This window comes from Stegostoma tigrinum, chromosome 18, assembly GCF_030684315.1.
Source record: "Stegostoma tigrinum isolate sSteTig4 chromosome 18, sSteTig4.hap1, whole genome shotgun sequence".
NCBI classification, from domain to species: domain Eukaryota; kingdom Metazoa; phylum Chordata; class Chondrichthyes; order Orectolobiformes; family Stegostomatidae; genus Stegostoma; species Stegostoma tigrinum.
This window is the reverse complement of record NC_081371.1, coordinates 31,409,335-31,430,066: the sequence shown is the minus strand read 5'-3', so window position 1 is coordinate 31,430,066 and position 20,732 is coordinate 31,409,335. Positions and strand designations below refer to the sequence as shown.

Genomic DNA, 20,732 nt, shown 5'->3' with positions numbered 1-20,732 from the left:
CTTAAATTTATTAAGTAGATGGAAACAAACTTCTGAAATGTTTGATCGCTATTGATTTTGAACATTTAATCATAACTAAAAACCATTTCTAAAACACAAAACACTTGAAGTGACAGTCTGCAAACCATTAATCATGAACATCATGAAGTAGCTCTCAACACTACTGCAGACTTACCAAACAAATTTAATCAGTTTTAAATGCTTCATGACAACATTTTTATAATCAACACCCTCAGAGTAATATTGAATCAAATTGTTTCCTTTGGTCACCAAAGAAAAGTTTCAAAATTCTTTGTGATACGCGCTTGAAATATTCTATTATTGCGATAAAGATGTTAAAATAAACAGGATAATGTCAGGAATGAAGTGAATAGCAGAATTTCATTGAACTCAGTGCACCAATTTCACCAACAACAATTTTGATCTTTATATTGTTTTAAATTATTGGACTCTAAAACTGCACACAAATCTTACCAGATAGTTGATGGTGTAAAATTTGTCATATTCATGATTTTTGGAATTGATTCTGCGATGCTGTTTTTTCCTCATATGATCTTTGAGAGTCGTCTTGTCACGGAACGTTTTCTCACAGTATAAACACTGTAAACTGCAGAAACAGACATTTGCTAATAACACAATTTTGAAGTACAGAACCCTACTTAAATCTTCATTGATCACATAAATGTAATAAACCACAAAATCATTTGAAAGATCTAAAATGTTGAAATCTTATCACTGGTAATGAGCAATTATTTGTTTTTGCACGAATGAATTGAGGGAAAGATAAAACTAACCACACATAAAGCAGACATCACTCTTTAATGTTTCATTTATCTGCATTCAATATCACATTCAAGCGTGATTTGAATATTCCTACAGCACCGTCAGACAATAATTCAGCATACTGGTTAAATTTGTCACCAAAGAAACAGAGACTCTACGAACAGAATACATTCCAACAAAAAAAAAATTTTGTGCAAGTTTTTAGTTTTGCATTCCTCAGAATAATTCAAGAAATACCAAGGGAAAAGGAAAACAATGATTCTGAATAAGAATGCTGATTGGTTGGCCAATGGATTCAAATTTGTTCAGGTATTGACATGGGCAATGCATTAATTAAACATGATATCAAAGACATATTTCACATGGAACCTAATAAAGATATTTGCAAGAGCTATGTGTAGTGGAGATCCTGTAGTAAAGCCATCTATCTGGACGCACATTATGTCATTAAAACTGAACTTCACTGTGTGTATGGCTGAGATCATAAATTTAAGGAGTACTAATTCAAACAATGATTGTGGGTTTAGATCACGTGATATCGTGCTGAAATGCAAATGTCTAACGCTTTTGTGAGTCCTACGTTGGTGAATAGAAGAACCCTGATGAGTTCATTTCTTCCTGTACATTGTGCAAACCCATTTACAGGCCTGAGACGATCATATTTGGTCCTGAAAAATGTCCAGTCAGTTTCAGATCTCCCTGGCAGGGCAAGGAATTACAAAAAGTTTGAGCAACACATGAAATTAACTGTTTCACTTGCTACTATGCAGGCACAACATGAGCGGCATCCGCAACTAACAAGATGCAGCCATCAAACCAGAAAGATGTTCTGCCAATCACACAAATGATTAACATAAGAAAAACAAAATTAGTGCCAGTGTGAAACTAGGTACGTAGGCGGAGCATATCAAACAATATTACCTTTTGGCTGTTTGCAATAAGCAAAGTGCTGACATATCTGGCCAGACTGTGCAAAGCTCACTACACTGTCTGACATTATATGTAATTCAGCGAAGGGTTACATAATTTGAAATGTTAGATTAAGTTTTCTCTTGGCAAATGCTGGCAGACCTGCTGAGTTTCTACAACAATTTCTGATTTGATTTGCTAAGTAATCTTGAAATGTGTGTCAAATTACACTGATGTCATTTTCGGATTGCCCGGTGGGCTCTCAGAATATGTGTTCAGAAAAGTACATATACCAATACACAAGACGTTGTGTTTTGTAGATTAAAGAATATGGACACAGTGAGTTCTGAAGAATAATCATACGGGACTCTAAACTTTAACTCCGTTTCTCTCTCCATGGATACTATCAGATTTGCTAAGTTTCTTCAGCACTTTGTTTTTCTTTCAGATTTCCTGCATCTGCTTATTTTGCTTTTATGTACACAGACTGCGCTTGCTTCAACTCAACAATCAGAATCCATCTGCCTGATATCAAATTTAAACAAAGCCTGGCACCTAACTGTTAGTCATCACTAACTGGTGCATTCTCCATGGCAAAGATGCCATCAATCAGAGTCCATTTGCCAACGAATCTCCTCTCATAGAATATAATGTTGTTTCCCCTCCTCATTGGTATCTCTTTTATGTTGTCTGGACAAGGGAAGGACAAGTGCAAGACAAACACTTCAATAAACCAGAGATAATGGGAACTGCAGATGCTGGAGAATTCCAAGATAATAAAATGTGAGGCTGGATGAACACAGCAGGCCAAACAGCATCTCAGGAGCACAAAAGCTGACGTTTCGGGCCTAGGCCCTTCATCAGAGAGGCCATGCTGTTTTTTCAGCAATAATCAAGTTGTATACTTCTAAACAAGTTGATTCCAACAAGTTGTCATAACCTACTTCTGGAATATACTGTATAAACGGTAGGTGAAAATAGATGCAATGGTAGCTTTCAAAACAGAACTGAATAAAATACTAGAAGGGAGATCATTTGCTGGTATGTTGGGGGAACTGGGGCTACTTGGATTGCTCTTAAAAAGAACTGATATGATAGGCACAATAGCCTCCTTCTGCAGCATTTGTTCATCCTTTGCATTACATGGTTTATCATTGGCTGAGACACGAGGGTTCGGAATAAAGCTGAGAAAAGTTAAGACACAGGAGAGTCATTTTTCAGTCAGATGGAAAAGTTGGATTCAACAGTGGAAAGTGGTGGCTCGAAGGAAATCAGTTGCTGAATACAGAGCTGCAAATGCAGATTTACTGGATACTGCTTAAAGATAAAGATGCTGAATAAGTAGCATATGCATATGAAAATGCTAAGAGGCATTTGCAGATCAGAGACAGACAGCAGACATCACTGAACAAAAGACCTCTGCAGCTTCCCTCTCCACAAAGAGGAGTGAAACCAATCAGCATATTTAATGGGATGCTTTGAGATTACTTGTGGGAACATGCACAAAGAATGATAGCAGACAGCTTGTAAAATATCTGCAGTCTTCAAAGTCTAACTGACATCATCTTCGGATGATCATTGGACTGCACATAAAAGGCATGACCTAAATTCTGTTCTCATCAGACTAATCTTTCTCTTGATACTTGCTCAGAATCGTGGCAAGCCATAGGATCAGACTGTTCAATCCTTTGCAGTGACCAGCAGGCCTAGGGAAAAGACTATGGGAGGTTTAGAGCACAACCTCATTCTCAAAATACGAAATGTGGAAGACTGTAGTATAGCCAAGTGCCAATAACATTACATGATTAGATCAGGCTGAAAACAACAGAACAGACAGGCATGAATGCAGGAACAGTGGCAAAAAAATAAGTACTGTTGTAAACATATACCTACAGTAAAGCCATTTTGAAATGTATGAAATTGGATGCTCTGAAGTAAATGTATTCTTCATATCTTTTGAGTTTGAGAGGATGTTTGGAGGCCAGTTTGTAGGATAAGACATTTTTACATCTATGTCTTAAGCAGGCCTTGTCCAATGGACAATATCAAGGGACCAGTGTCGTGTGTAGATCCTGCCAGACATCTAACTCTAGTTTAAATTTTCTTCTATTTTGCAGCTTATGTGTGCACCTCTGCCATTTCCTCTTCTTATTGCTCTTGCTCTGTCTCTATTTAAAACTACTATGACCCCTATGGAAAGGGTTTCCTGAGAAAAGGCTGGGAAGAGAAGAGTTCCTTTCTAAAAATGGTGATAGGCAGCAAGAGATATTTCTAACTGTTTTACTCAAAGTTCAGATTTCAAAAGGTTTGTGGATGTACTTCCTGATGTGAGAAATGATATGAGTCAGTTCATCAGTTCCAGGCCTAAATTTAATCTGGTGTAATTCTGGAATAAACATGGTCATTTTAGAAAATGCAGTTCTACTGTAATTTGCATTCAAGTCCAGCACTTTATGCTGGCCAGATTCTCTACTGAGAACCATTTTGCTAGAATTTAGCATGTATTCTCTGGAATTACCTATGCTGCATCTAGCATTCACCTCAAAGTCACCAATTTTGAGCCCAAAGCACATTGGAATTTTATGTGCCCCCTTGATGGGTTTATTTTCTCGAGTGAAAATTAAGCATCATATAAGATAATCACTGCAAAAATTACAGAAATGGGAATTTGTAAAGAAATGCATAAATGAGCAAAACAGTTTTCATTTTATTGTTTTGCAGAATATTGGCAAGGGGAGCATTTATTGCCCATCTCTCATTGCCATCAAGAAAAGTTTCTTGAACTACTGCAGTTGGTTTGTAGTTATAATAAAACAAAGAGAATTATTATTGAGTCAATGTTCACTCTATTTACCAGCTGTTAGATATGCTTGCAACAATACTGGCATCACCTACATCAAGACTTGTTTATTTTTGGATTGATAAAATGCCCTGGAAGTTAACACACATAAGATCCTGAGGGATCTTGACAGGGTGTGCGTGAATAGGATGTTACCTCTTACAGAAGATTCTACAACTAGAGTTGTCATAGAGTCGACAGAGATGACAAGTAATACTTTCCCACTGAGGTTGTGGGTTCTTGGGATTTCCTTCCATGCAACAAGCTGAAACAGAGTTTTTGAATCTTTTTAAGGCAGAGGGGGAGAGGTTCTTTCTAAGCATGGGGGTGAAAAGTTATTGGAAGAAGACAGAAATGTATAGTAAACAGCTTAATCATGATCTTATTGAAAGGCAGAACAATTTTCACGGCTGAGTAACTACTGCTGCTCCTAATTCATATGTTCACATATACAACGCAAACCACTGTCAGCACATCTGTTGATGGATTCAATGAATTTGGGGGCGGCACGGTGGCTCACTGGTAGCACTGCAGCCTCACAGCGCCAGGGACCCGGGTTCAATTTCAGCCTCGGGTAACTGTCTGTGCAGAGTGTGCACATTCTCCCCGTGTCTGTGTGGGTTTCCTCTGGGTGCTCCGGTGTACTCCCACAGTCCAAAGAGGTGCAGGCTAGGTGGATCGGCCATGCTAAATTGCCCGTAGTGTTCAGGGGTGTGTGGGTTATAGGGGGATGGGTCTGGGTGGGATGCTCCAAGGGTCGGTGTGGACTTGTTAGGCCAAAGGGCCTGTTTCCACACTGTAGGGAATCTAATCTAAAATTCAGACAGGAGAGTTTACATGTTATCTCCTTTTATGCCTTCTCAAGTGAGAGGCTCATTAATTCTACGTTCTGCTAATTTGCAATCAAATGTAATCTTGGTTCAGTAGGATATTGTTCAGTTTTTATTAATACTGTCAGATTTTTCAAGAGCCTGCTCAAAGTGAGATGAGGCTACATTGTTGCAAAGAAGTGTGAAAGGTGCATACTTCTGCTGAAATGTTTTGAATACAAGTTCGTTCAAGTGTGCACAAAGACAACTGAAATAACAGTCTGTTGATCGTTGATGGAAAATTAAGCTTTTCACCTGTCACAGATAAAGAAAGAAATTTGCTCTGCTCACAAACTACAGTTAACCCACATATTGAAAATTTATGTAAGTAACATGAACAAAATGACTGTTTTAGCTGAACAGCAGCATAGAAGCATGCACCTAACACGGTTTTGAGCAAGGTGAAATCTTATCTACTTGCATAGAGCTAAAGATGGGCTCACATTGTTTACAAAGTGTGCAGGACCGTGTTTTCAATGAGTTAAAGTTTCTAAGCAGTTGCAAAAATAAGATGACCAACGGACACTAGATACCTAAATTGGCCCTATAATTTGGGAATAATGAAAAAAATCCTTGCATTTCTTAGAAAGGCAAGACAGAAAGTGGAGGTAATCTGGTCATTGACAGTATATATGACTGCTTGAACAAATATGAATTCTAAACCAAAATGAACATTTGTGCAGCTATACGAACACGTGTATTGCTTTCCAATCACAACTTAGAAAAGAAGTACAAAAGGTCTGGTTTGATTCTGATGCATGTTCATCATCGATCTGTGAGGGGCTTAAAGGATTAAGCCCACATAAAATTGGTTTGTAGCCTGACTATCAAAGGATGCTAGAAATATTTTTGCAGTGATTTTCGTTGGAATTGCTGTCTTGAATCGCTTGAAATGAAATGAAGGCAAACAAGAGCAGTTGAAAAAGGGAAGCAACATTATTTTCTGATCCTTGCAATGGACATATGATCAAGAATTCAGCACTATGGCTAAAGTTCTATTTTTGTATCCTCACAATGTTTAATGAAGCACCACTGCTGCTTTTATATATATATATATATATATATATATTCAAAAAATTTAAACCACGCATACTTATCCATTTTTTTCTGCACCAAATCCAGGAATTCATTGCAGTACACAATATTGTCTGGTAAGCCCACATTGAAAGAGTGATCTTTAGCCATGTGGTTAAACAGAACAGCCCTGAATAAATGAATATAAAAAAAACAAAAATAATATTTTTCATTCAGATCCTTACTTAAATTTTAACTTTTATAACATCAATCTGTATCAACATAGGCTCAGTTTCCCCCCATACATTTCTTTGCTTTTTTTACAAAAACAGAAATTGCTGGAAAACCTCAGCAGGCCTGGCAGCATCTGTGCAGAGAAATCAGAGTTAATATTTCGGGTCCAGTGACACTCCCTCAGAATGGGTCCGAGTTCTGTGGAAGGGTCACTGAACCCGAAATGTTAAGTCTGATTTGTCGTCACAGATGTTGTCAGGCCTGCTGAGGTTTTCCAGCAATTTCTGATTTTGTTTCCAAATTCCAGCATCTACAGTTCTTTTGTTTTACTTAGTAGTGTTAGTCAATGGTTATTTGCTCCTGTGATCAAGTCTCAAGAACAAGGTGAGGAATCGGGACTTTCAGTTGTAGTGGGAAATGAATGTGCCCTCTTGGTTGGCACTATTCTAAATCACATGATAGCCAACCAGCACCTCCCCCACCCAAGTGTAATACATGAATAAAATAGTTTTGTGCTTTGAAATTCTTGGTAATTAGTGAAATATGGTATAAACACTGCACAACAATTGAAATGAATCACAAATGGCAAACACTTTAATGTTTCTGATATCAGCCTTAGCGAGAGGAGTTTGGTCTACAAAGGGTTACTAGATTACTAGTTACAAATGGTTAAAAAACACTGGACAACTTCATTAAAATTACTTCAATATTCGCAGAGGTAAAAAAAGCACAGCTGCTTCAGAAATTACGGACCTGTTTCCTGCAAATTCTTCATTACAAAACATACAGATACGAGCAAAGTTGCTGTCATTCCTTTCCTGTTGTTGCTGTTCCAAAACCTCTTCCTGTACGAAAGGAAATAAGTCAGAAAAACTGATACTGACTATGTTATATTTATCATAGAGGACAATGAGGGAATAAACAGGCAAGGTTAAGCAATCTGTAAAGCTACTGCTGTTTGGATGATCTGCATATTTGGTTGTAATCAAAAAAATGCTGGAGAAACTCAGCAGGTATGGCAGCATTTGTAGAGACAGAAATAGTGTTAAAAGTTTCAAGTCCAATCATCCTTCATCATAACTCATTGTTGCTGAGAAAGGGTAGCATTTATGCTGATAACGGGATGGGGTGGGGTGGAGAATGTTGGGTTGAAGGGAATTATAACAATACACAGAAATGGTCTCCAAAGTGAGGGAGGGAGGGTAGGAGAGAGAGAGATTGCTTAAACAGTTAGATGCTGGGAAGGGTGCTAACGAGAAGTATAAATGTATCAGCTGTGTGCTGGGAGCGACTCATAGGAAACTGGATCGAAGGGTGTGGGGTAGGATAATAAACACAGATGATGGCTTTCACATTCTAAAATTGTTCAACTCCAGGTTATGCATTGAAGGCTAAGGTACTTCAACAGAAGATGAGGTGTTGTTTCTCCAACTTGAAGTCTTGCTGGGGCACTGCAGCAGGCTCCACGTGAAGCAGTGACTTACTTGCACTACACAATCTAGTCTACTCTATTTGCAGTTTGCAATGTGGTCTCCTGTACACTTGGGAAATTAAATGCAGTCTGTGTCACAGCTTTAACAAATATCTATGCTCTGTCCATAAAAGTAACCCTGAGCTTCGAGGTGCCTGTCACTTAAACACTCCACTGTGTTCCTATGGCAGTATTTCTGCCTCAGATCTGCTAGCGCGCTCCAACGAGGTTCAATGCAAGCTGTAGGAACAGCGCCCCTTTGCTTGCACCCAAAGTCTAAACATCTCGAGCAATTAAATCCACAGGTCAGGATAGCTATAGCATCATGATGCACATTTTCTGTTATACATCTAATCTTCAACAATCTGGACAGTGAAGATTTGTGCTAATGTCACCAAGTGTCAGCTCGTTTCAATTTAGAAAGCAAAGACTGAAGTCAGAACGTGGTGATTTCAGCCTCATTGTTCTTGACCAGATATTTTACACTGATGATCAGAGCAGTCCTGACAGAGTACTGGCATATCTATGTATTATTCAATGAGACATAATATGAAGCCTTTTCTGCTTCCTGAATGATCATGAAAGAATCCCAGGTACTACTTGGGAAATAGGGAAATTGTGTGCGTCTTGGTCAACATTTGTCCCACTAAAAATAAATGCTGTGGTCAGTTATTTGCTGGTTGCTTAACATTTTGCTTTTTTTCCTGAATTCTTGTGTTTACCTGTCTGACAATAGTTACAAGTAAGGTGCTGTTTGTGCAGTGCTTTGAGGTAACCTGAAGTTGTGACAAGGTTTGACGTGGATGAAAGATCTTTCTTTAATTTTCCATTATATTTGAAAGGCCCCAGGAATATAATACGAAAATCAAAAATTGACATACTTTTTATGTCTCCTTTTTTTAAGCTTTGATATGAGCAAACAGAAATTAGTTCATAGGCTTCAGTCCAAAAACTACTGGATAACAGGAAATTCCTGTTATTTTAAGCTAGACAAAAACAACTTTTTTTCTGATAAATTTGACATTTGAACATCTGTAATATATTTTCACAGGAATGCAAGTTATTAATTGTTTTCTTTTAAAAGATGGCATAAATATGCTGCTTATATGTAAATGTTGTCTTCACTTTCCTAATTATATTTTAAACTGTAATCATATACATCTGTGCTACTTATTGAAATAGAAATGTTATTGTGAAATAAGAATACACCATTACATTTTTGCATCTGGCACACATTTCTAAACACAGCTTTAAGATCTGAGTCATGTCCAATTTACAAAATTTGTACAGAACAACAGAAGGCCATTAGGCCTATTGTTTTGGCACCTGCTCTTTGAAAGCAATTCACCTCATGACATTCTCCCACTTCTCCCATTAATGCTGCACATTCTTGCTTTGTAGTCAACCGTCTAATTCTCTCTTAAAGTCTCAACTGAACTAGACTCTTATCTGACTCTCAAGCAGTACATCACAAATCCAAGCCAATTGTTGTGCAAAAGCTTTTTCTCACATTACTTATGCATCGTAAACTTAAAATGTGTGCCATCTTAACAGTTAATGTTTTCACGATAATTTCTCCCATCTATTCTGTCCAGTCATGATTTTAATGCCTGAGGCGAATTCTGTGGATAAGCACATGCTCTGTTTTGTCCATCAAGCAGTTTTACTTATGAAGAAAGAAAAGCTAAGTAATGTGCAGTGGAACTGAACAGAGAACAATCAAAAGAACAGCTACTTGCATCGCATCTTTCAAATTCCTAAGCATTCCAAAAGCACTAACCAGTCAATCGTTTACTTTTGAAGTCTAATTTTATTACGTTACAGGCTAATTTGTGCATAGGAGAGGAGCACGAACAAAGAGATAAATTCAATGAAACTACTAAGTTCTTCCTGGAATAATATGCAGCAGGTCCTTGATTAATGAAAATATGAACATTTGCAAGTCAGATAATGAACGCAATCCCATATAAGGGTGTAATGTTAAAGACCTAACAAACAAACATTTCCAGTACTTCTGAAGAGCTGCTTCACAATACCCTGCGCTGTGTTCTGACTTGCATATGGACTCCAGAATGGAACCTGTTCGCAAAACAGGGATTGCCTCTATTATTCATTTGAACAGGCTAATAATATCTCACATCAATGCCCTGATTACTTAACCTGGATTAGTGTTCAAATACAGTAAGTAGGGCTTGAACCCAGGGCTGCCTGATTCATCAGAGTTCAGAATGACAACAGAGCTGCTGTTTAAATTGGGTTTTATAATTTAATAGCACCCAAAGTCAATTTGGCCCACTGCTACTTTGTGGCCTTTCTAAAATACCTTCTCAGTTGATCAACTCTTTAAGAAATAACCTTACATATGAACAGGCAGGGAATACAGAGAGATATGGTTCTTGGTATGGGCAGATGGGATTAGTTAAGAATGGCATAAAGGCTGGCATAGACATAGTGGGCTGTAGGGCTTGTTCCTGTGCTGTACTGTTCTATGTTCCACATGATAAAAGGAAATTCGGTAGTTAATTTGTGCATAACACCTATCCCAAACAGCAATGTGATAATGTCTAGAACCATTTTTTAAAAAATGCTGATTCAAGGATAGAGACTCTAGTTTTAAACAAAAAAGTTCAGTGGCACAACATTTTTTTATGTCCACCTCGGAAAACAGATAGCATCTTGGTTTAAGCCACATCCCAAAAATATAGCAAAAAGAGATAAATGCAGTACCACAGGAGTGCTGCATTAGAGTGTCAACCTAGAGTTTTTTTATTTGAGTCTTTGGCATTAGTGTTGAACTTACAATCTCATCAATATTAACAATGCTCCTTCCACAGTTGAGTACAGTTCTAAAACATTTGCTTCTTCAATGCAAATGTGGTCTACATGCATGAATGTTATGAACTGGGAGATCAATCAACCACAGTGTGTATTTACATGAGACTGGTGACTTGCCCACTGAGCTGGCTTGTTTTCGGTCAGACGATTCAGCACCATGCTAGGTGAGGCCTCATCAGTGCGGCCTCTGATGAAGCGATGTTGTTCTACTCCGCTTGGAATTTATACAGGCTGGCCGGTTATGGTGAGTAGGGTCATTTCCAGTTTTGATCTGTATGGTTTTGGAAATAGGGTCCAATTCTACATGTACAAAATGCAGAGGAATGGAATTGTGGGAGATATAGCAGTTTGGATCGGAAATTGGCTTACTGAAAGAAGACAGAGGGTGGTGGTTGATGGGAAATGTTCATCCTGGAGACCAGTTACTAGTGGTGTACCGCAAGGGTCAGTGTTGGGTCCACTGCTGTTTGTCATTTTTATCAATGACCTGGATGAGGGCGTAGAAGGATGGGTTAGTAAATTTGCAGACGACACTAAGGTCGGTGGAGTTGTGGATAGTGACGAAGGATGCTGTAGGTTGCAAAGAGACATAGATAAGCTGCAGAGCTGGGCTGAGAGGTGGCAAATGGAGTTTAATGCAGACAAGTGTGAGGTGATGCACTTTGGTAGGAGTAACCAGAAGGCAAAGTACAGGGCTAATGGTAAGATCCTTAGAAGTGTAGAGGAGCAGAGAGATTTCGGTGTCCTTGTACACAGATCCTTGAAAGTTGCCACCCTGGTTGACAGGGCTGTTAAGAAGGCATACAGTGTTTTAGCTTTTATTAATAGAGGGATCGAGTTCCGGAACCAAGAGGTTATGGTGAAGCTGTACAAAAAAACTCTGGTATGGCCGCACTTGGAGTATTGTGTACAGTTCTGGTCACCACATTATAAGAAGGATGTGGAAGCTTTGGAAAGGGTGCAGAGGAGATTTACTCGGATGTTGCCTGGTATGGAGGGAAGGTTTTACGAGGAAAGGCTGAGGGACTTGAGGCTGTTTTCATTAGAGAGAAGAAGGTTGAGAGGTGACTTAATTGAAAAATATAAAATAATCAGAGGGTTAGATAGGGTGGATGAGGAGAGCCTTTTTCCTAGGATGGTGACAGTGAGCACGAGGGGGCATAGCTTTAAATTGAGGGTTGAAAGATATAGCATAGATGTCAGAGAGTAGTAAGGGAATGGAACACTTTGCCTGCAATGGTAGTAGATGCGCCAACTTTAGGTACATTTAAGTCGTCATTGGACAAGCATATGGACGTACATGGAATAGTGTAGGTTAGTTGGGCTTGAGATCTGTATGGCAGGTCGGCACAACATCGAGGGCCGAAGGGTCTGTACTGTGCTGTAACGTTCTATGTTGTTGATTGCACTATGGGTTGAGAACCACACCTCTAGGAATTCACGTGCGCATCTACGTTTAGCTTGGGCTACTATAGTTACCTTGTCCCAGTTAAACTGATAGCCTTCATTGTTGGAGTGTACTGATATTAAGGAGAGTCTGTCATGCTGTTTTGCTGCTAGTTTATGTTCTTATGGCTAGTCTTCTTCCTGTCTGTCCAATGTAATGTTTGTGGCTGTCATTGTATGGTATTTTGTAAGCCATACTGGTTCTGCATTTTGCAGGAATAAGGTTTTTAATCCTTGAGTGTTTGTTGTAGCATGGCTGTGGACTTGTGTGCTACTGTGATTCCTAGTGATCTTAGGAGTCTCATTGTCAGTTCTGGTATGTTCTTGATATAGGCCAGTGTGTTAGGGCATACTATGGCCTCTTGTTGTTGTCTATTTAGTAGGCACCTGCAGATGAAATTGCAAGGTTATTCATTCATAGCGAAGATTTTGTATTGGTGCTCTTCCTCTTTCCTGCTTACTTCTGGAGTGTGCCATTGTTTTTTTTACATTTATCCATTAAAGACGAAGTGTGTGGTGAGGCACAGGTCTAGTAGTTTGAGTAAATTGTCATCACTAATGGATGTACTGGTCTGTGTTTCTGCTTCCTCCAGTAATGTGGCCAGTGTTTCTTTGACTGGTGGGATGTCGACTGATGTGAATAAAGCTGTGACATCAAAGCTGTGATACCATAATCTTGTCATCGCTGATTTTTACGCTCGAGAGTATTGAGGAATTCTCGGGTTAAGTGGATAAAATGGGGTAATCCATCAAGTGCATGTTTCAATCTCTGTTGTAGGTCCTTGGCCAGTTTGTATGAAGGTGTGCCTGGTAGGAAGACAATGGGTCTGACAGGGATGTCTTGTTTGTGTACTTTAGGAAGTCCATAGAAGCAGGTGGTGTTTGTGCCTTCTGGTTTCATTCTCACGTAGTCCATCTTGGCTATCTGTCCTGCATCTTTAGTCTCTTCAGTATTTGGGTGATCCTATTACCTAGCTGCGATGTTGGGTGTATTGCCACCTGTTGGTAAGTGTTTGCATCTGCAAGCAATGCCTGCGCTTTCTTAACATAGTCCGATTAGATTATAGGTAGGATTATAAAATGTGCTTGCCTTTCTTGAATTTATCTAGTGGTTTTCTCTCCTAGGTGTTCAGAGTGTACCATGTGTTCCTTCAGGGTTGCTTGGGGATTACAGTTCGTCGGATGGCTTGTTGATTTTTGCCCATGAGTCTGTCGTCTTTTAATGTACTTTCCAGGGCAGTCATGAAGTCTGTTTTGTTTGCATCTTTGTGGCTTTAGTTCAGTCCGCACAATAGGACAGCTTTCTCAATTTCTGAGTTGCCTGCTGGATAGGTTGCTTATCCATGTGTCCAGTTTGTTTTTATGGTTGTCTTTGTGGTGGATCAGCTTGGTAAGTTTCTCCTGTAGCTTGCATCGCTTCTTAGTTTTGGTCCTGTGTTGATTGATTGTGATGGACTGTTCTGGGGTTGTAGTCCACAGCTGGTAGGGTTTAGGGATTGTGATTTTTGGCGTGAAATTTCCCATTCGTACTGGTAGAGTCGGTTATGGGCATCATTAATCATTACCCGTAGCATTCTGTGTTCAACTATTTTCTGTCCCTGCGAATTGTTGAATGGAGGTTGTACTTCACGCTGAGGGGCAGTGCCTGGTTCCTGAGGCATTCGTAGAGAAAGAGAAGTTGTTTGCAGGTAGAGGTCAGGCAGTTGCCGCAGGTTTCCCGTTGTCGGGCAATCTTTAACATGTCGTGCCCATAGGTGTTTAAAGTTTTTGGCAAAGATTTGTATCTCGGGTTGTGGGTGAGGTTGCTGACTTACTCGCCAAGCTGGCTTGTTTTCGTTCAGACGTTTCATCACCATGCTAGATAACATCATCAGTGAGGTTTCTGATGAAGCAATGTTGTTCTACTCCGCTTGGAGTTTATACTGTCTGGTCCATTAATTGTGAGTAGTGTAATTTCTAGTTTTGATCTGTACGGGTTTGTATATGGGATCCAATTCTATATGTTTGCTGATTGCATTATGGGTTGAGAACCATGCCTTCAGGAATTCCTGTACATGTCTATGTTTGGCTTGGGCTACTATAGTTATGTTGTCCCCATTAAAATTATTTCAGCGTGGGGAATTTGTACAGATCCTAAAGAAACACAGTTTATTTTGGTCATTGTTGATATATTTTGGAACTTCTTCGCTCAGCTGCAGCCATTTACTAGGTTTTTCTCTGTGCATTTATTCTTAGGCCTCTGTCTGAGCAATGAAGACAGCTTCCTCCACTTCTAATTTCTCTAAGTGTGTACTTATAGTTGACACCCATCTAATCCAGAAATGCACTTTCCTTCAGTGGTGTTGGGATAACCATCAGTAACAAGAGAAGCAAGCTGTAGCACCCGGGAGTGTAGCTGAGAACAACATAAATCATGAATCAAACAAACAGATTGTCCTTCTTTCTCAAGTAGTTTCAGAAAAGAACACTATTTATGTGGACATATATGAATCTCAACTGTAGGCAAGCAAAATAATCACAGTAGCAGCTTTAGTTGGAGTCAAAAAATCATTGAATGAACTATGGTACATCAACATTATATTTAGATTAGATTAGATTAGATTCCCTACAGTGTGGAAACAGGCCCTTTGGCCCAACAAGTCCACACTGCCCCTTGAAGCATTCCACCCAGACCCATCCCCCTATAACCCACACACCCCTGAACGCTACGGGCAATTTAGCATGGCTGATCCACCTAGCCTGCACATCTTTAGACTGCGGTAGGAAACTGGAGCAGCCGGAGGAAACCCACGTAGACACAGGGAGAATGTGCAAATTCCACACAGACAGTTGCCCGAGGCTGGAACTCGGGTCCCTGGCACTCTGAGGCTGCAGTGCTAACCACTGAGCCACCGTGCAGGAAATTTAATTAGGTCTTTCAACAAAAGCATTTCTGAGGACAAAGAAAAATTAAATACGCCCAACAGTACGTTTGCTGTTGAATTAAGTTCATTACAGCCTCATGACTACAGAATAATATAATTACACTTTAGATTATAATCATTAGTATTTCGTTACACAAAGAAAAACAGTATCTTCTGTAACTCAACATCTGCCTGTCATTGCACAACTCTTGTATTCATGCTTCAGTAGATTCTCTTAATCCTAAAAGCACACCTTCATTAAAAGGCCGAGTTCATTATGCTTTCTGAAGTACTTGTAATTATATTGACTGCAACACTGTTTTGCTCACTACCTTTTCTAAATGTTTGGATTTCCAAGAATCTATTATTCAGAAGGTCTTATGGTGCTGCATTAGAAGCCCTATATCTGGGCCAGAAGGTATGCGCTCAAGTCTCATGTGTTCTGGAGATGTGTTATAAAAGTATTTCATAATAGTCAGATAATGTCGAAAATTTTAGTGCATTTATGCTGGTGTAGTTTTTGGTTTCAACACAAGGCATTCAAAAGAATGCTGGATGGATTTTTGTGTCTTGTGTTTAAAACCTAAAACCTTCTCATACCCTGAGTATAAACAGTTTTTAAGTCTGATTAAGAGCTATGACACCCTGTATATTGTGGGGATTGACTTTTACATACTCATTTTTAGAGAGGTTAAAATTTGGCATTGCCTTGCTATTGCAACTGCCACATCACAGTTTGTCCCTGCCAACTCTGCTTCCAAAAGGATTCTATTTTAATTTATAAGTAAATACTAACTTACATGGAGATAGACATTAGTTTCTGTAAACTAAAGTCATTAAAGTAGCAAATTCAACACTAACAAAAGCCATGTACACAAATTTATACAATTTCATGCAGTATTTTTCATTGTACAAAAATGTACTATTCAGCACACAGCATAAACTAAATTTGAATCAAAATTCACGAAAATCACCCTCCTTGTCTTCAACATGGAAAAATATGCCTTAATCTGGTTCTTAAATGGCAACATATCAATCAAAACCATCAATGCCTTTATCAGCTTTGGTGTTATCATCATGTATATTATTCCAGAAATTATCTTATGTGCCATCAATTGCATTGCCTATCCCACACGACATAAGCCCTGATGTGAACATGTCCGAAATGAGAAAAAAAACTTGTGATCCTCCAGGCTGGAAACTCTAAACTTTCTTCAGAGATATTTTCAAGCCACCTTCATATATCCAACTATCTTTATCAGGAATTGGCTGATAACTATTTTTGTGAATTGTTATTTTGGGATTTCTTTTCCTCTGAATATCATGTTTGGCCTCGGCTTTGTATCATTGGACACAGACAACAACACATAAATGAATCTGTTCTTTTTGCAGCCAGCTGTCTTCACTAACACTACTTTCTCTTCTGTATTGATCACCATTTGACTGGCTAACGTCAAAATTCATGAGTATCTAATCCATGTTCCGATACTGGCCAATCTGTGTCCATTCTTTTGTCAATGTTTGATTTTAAACTGTTTGAAGTGCAATATGTCTATCAAGTTCTGCTGGGAGGTGGTGAAATCTTAGTCTTCTGTTGCAGAACAAAACTGTCTCTCTTCATAAACTTAGACTGGTTTTAAAATCTGCAATGCCTAACTTTCTTGCTTGTTTTAGCCTGAGGATTTAGTTAGATCCTCAAGAAACGGAGTTTGTTTTGGTAATTTTTATTGATGTATTTTGCAACTTCTTTTCTCAGCTGCAGCCATTTACTTGGTTTTTCTCTGTGCATTTATTCGCGGGTCTCTGTCTGAGCTATGAAGACAGCTTCCTCCATTTCTAATATTCTGCTCCAATATCTTAAATTATCTAGTTGCAGCAGAATTATTTTTCTGCTTTGCAGGCAATCTCAACAACTAAGTTTGAACTGGGTTGTGTATCCACCATTCCTTCTTGATACCTTGTTGTTATATTAGAAGGCAGGACTAGTGGGAATGCGATACATGCCACTCAGTTGTTTGCTGTGACATTATACTGGACAAATCTGTTGGAATTCTATGAAAATGTAACCAGTAGACTTGACAAGAGGGAGCCATTCGAAGTAGTATATTTGGCCTTTCAGGAAGCGTTTGACAAAGTCCCACATAAAAGATTGATGTGTAAGATTAAAGCACATGGGATTGGGGGAAGTGTAGTGAGATGGATAGGAAACCAGTTGGCAGAAAGGAAACAAAGATTTAGAGGTCCTTTTCAAATTATCAGGCAGCAACTAGTGGGGAGCCACAGGGATTGGCACTGGGACCCCAGCTATTCACAAAATGTATTAATGATTTGGATGAGAGAACAAAATGTAACATCTCCAAGTTTGCAGATGATACTAACTTGGGTGGGAGGGTGGCGTATGAGACGAGGATGCAGAGATCCTTCAGCGTAATCTCGACAGCTTCAGTGAGTTGGCAAATCAATGGCAGATGCAATATAATTTGGATAAATGTGAGCTTATTCACTTGGGAAGCAAAAACAAGAAAGCAGACTACTACATGAATGGCTGTAAATCGGGAGAGGGGAGTATGCAACAGGACCTGGGTGTCATTGTGCACCAGTCGCCTAAGGTAAGCAGGTACAGCAGGCAGTAAAGAAGGCAAATGGTATGTTGGCCTTCATTGCAAGACGTTTAAAGTACAGGAGCAGGGATGTGTTGCTGCAGTTGTACAGGGCCTTGGTGAGACCACACCTGGAATACTGTGTGCAATTTTGGTCTTCTTTTCTGAGGAAGGACGCTCTTGCTCTCAAGGGAGTCCAGTGAAAGTTTGCCAGGCTGATTCCAGGCACGGCAGGGCTGATGTATGATGAGAGATTGACTAGATTGGGATTGTTTATGCTAGAGTTTCGATGAATGAAGGGGGATCTAACAGAGGCTTATAAAATTTTGACAGGACTGGACCGGTAGGGTGTTACCAATGGTGAGTGTGTCTGGAACCAGGGGTCACAGCAAGAGGACTCGGGCTAGATGATTTAGGATGAAGATGAAGAGATATTTCTTCACCCAAAGGGTGCCGAGCGTGTGGAATTCATTACCACAGGAAGTAGGTGATGTCAAAACACTGAATGTATTCAAGAGGCAACTAGATAGAGCATTTGGGGTGAATGGGATCAAGGTTATGGGGAGAAAGCAGGGATTAGGCTATTGAATTGGAAGATCAACCAGGATCGTGAGGAATGGCAGAGCAGGCTCGAATGGCCTCCTCCTGCTCCTATCTCCTATGTTTCTATCACATCATGTCTACTGATGTCAAGACATGAGAAATAGAACAGCCAGATCCAACAGTGGCCAAATGTATCAAGCAGGTTTGCATAGGACAAGTTCGAGTTCAACAACAAGCGAATGATATGGAAAAATATTTTGAAATTTTTGGGTAAAAGTCATGTGATTTTTGTGTGACAACAACTTTTATTGAAATAGGCTCCATAGAAGATTTTATATAGACTGCCATCACCAGAAGATAGTCAAACTATACATCTTAAATCCAGAATTAATGGTTGGTTTAAAGCAAGATCTATTAATTTGTGCTCCTAAGATGCTGCTTGGCCTGCTGTGTTCATCCAGCCCCACACTCTTATCTCGGATTCTCCAGCATCTGCAGCATCCATTATCTCTATTAATTTCTTTGTCAACCTATGCCAGAGTAGGTCAATTAGACCTTATGCTCATTTATCTTTTTTCATTCTGACTGATGAATTATCACAATTACTTACTAGTTTTTTTTGCTGAAGCTGCTCTCTAAGCACTCTGTCCTCAGGTAAAACATCACAGAGAAGGTAATATTCGACTTGGTTCTCTATCAAAATAACAATACTTTCAGTTGTCAGTATTTTAAGATTTCATCACACCATGCCTTTTTAATTGCTCTATTGTATAATGAATTTCCAATTTTAAACTTGCAATCTATTTTTAAGTGTGTGAAAATGTATTCAAAAATCACAAACTTGCAATAAAGCATTAATTAGAAAGCATTAATAAGCAAGAATAGTTCTTTTATATTTTTTATATCTGACATTGTTACCTTCAGGACCTTGGGCATTAGTTCTTATTACTGTACAAAAATCTGTTATTGGTTGCTCAATAAACCTTTTCTTCCAATACAAAATGTACCTAAAACAAACCAAAAATAAAAAAAAGTCACTCTTTCATTGAATACTTATTTTTGTCCTTCCAGAAATCTTAAAAACTAATTTGGAAACGAGAAAATCCTGTGCAGTGCAGCAGACTAATAAGTTAAAAGCTGATCAGACTCAAGGTATGAGAGCCTTTTTGATCATTCTGAAAAACTGCCAATAACTCAACTTAACTAAACTTTGAAGGCTACTATCTCAACTGATTTTGGTTATGTGGTGGTATACTGAACAAAAAATAATTTTATATTTCAAGTCCTGCTTGAATCTGTCTGCATTTAGTTTTAGTTTCATTTTCCATTTGAATATTATTTTCAGATTTAAATGTTTTTGTTCACGTTAAATTCATTAGACATGCTTACTTATTACTGGTTGTACAGTAGTTGTTTTAAGTAAAGTGTACTTCTGGTCACAATTCAAGATAGTCAGATAACGTGGGATAGAACTGGAGCTTAGCCCTTTTGACGTGAAAGCTTTTATTTGCAAAAGATATTGATTAGAGAATGTGTTGACTGGATTGGACTTGCACAGTTTCAGTCTGCTTATATTAGGTAAAAGTGATTATCATATTTTAAGGTGTATATAATAATGAAGAAAGCCAAAGAACAATCTTGAATAGAACTTCTAAATTGGAAAAAGGCTAACTTCAGTAGGATGGGATTGGAAAGGGTGGGGGGTTGGAAATCTAGTCAGGGTAAAATAAAACCAAAGACTGGCAGGAAAAGAACTAATGCGACAATGTGTGATCCTCAAGGAGGAAATGTTTCATATCTAGGCTGGCTATATTCCATCAAGGGTGAAAGAGAGGAGCCAGGGAAATAGAGAATATAATGAAATGTTTTTTAAAAAAAACAGAGGCCAAATACAGTAATTTGAGAAGGGAGGTGAAGTGAAAATTAAAACTGTCAAACAGAAAAATTGAGACTAGAACGTCAGTGAACAGAAGTTTTGTACTGACAAGCAAGCAGTAAACAGCTGGAAAAGGCAGGTGGAGGACTACTGGGGACAAAAGTGGTGATATATACTTTAAGGAAGAAGGTAAAACTACAGTATGTCATACCTAATGAACACCATTATGATTCTGGATATGACAATTTATGGATACACCAATAACAATCCTTTTTCTTTAAGAAAAATTTTGAAATCCAAGCACTTACTAATAGACTTACAAGAGTTGACAGTTTTGAACAAACTACCATTACAATTCCACACGAGAAATCTTGACAGGCAAACTGTGGAGCACATCAAACTGCAGATGC

General features: G+C 38.8%; 1 protein-coding gene across 3 annotated transcripts in view; it reads right to left on the bottom strand.

Annotated features, from left to right (window-relative positions):
* The window catches only part of znf277 (zinc finger protein 277), a 53,864-nt gene that overhangs the window by 18,382 nt on the left and 14,750 nt on the right, over positions 1-20,732 (bottom strand). For all 3 annotated transcript variants that reach the window (XM_048548936.2, XM_059652435.1, XM_048548935.2), the window contains exons 3-7: positions 19,365-19,453; positions 19,057-19,139; positions 7,402-7,493; positions 6,494-6,604; positions 475-607 (exon numbers count right to left, since the gene is read on the bottom strand). In XM_048548936.2, the coding sequence (XP_048404893.1) occupies positions 475-607; positions 6,494-6,604; positions 7,402-7,493; positions 19,057-19,139; positions 19,365-19,453 (508 nt within the window). The remainder of the gene's footprint in view (positions 1-474; positions 608-6,493; positions 6,605-7,401; positions 7,494-19,056; positions 19,140-19,364; positions 19,454-20,732) is intronic.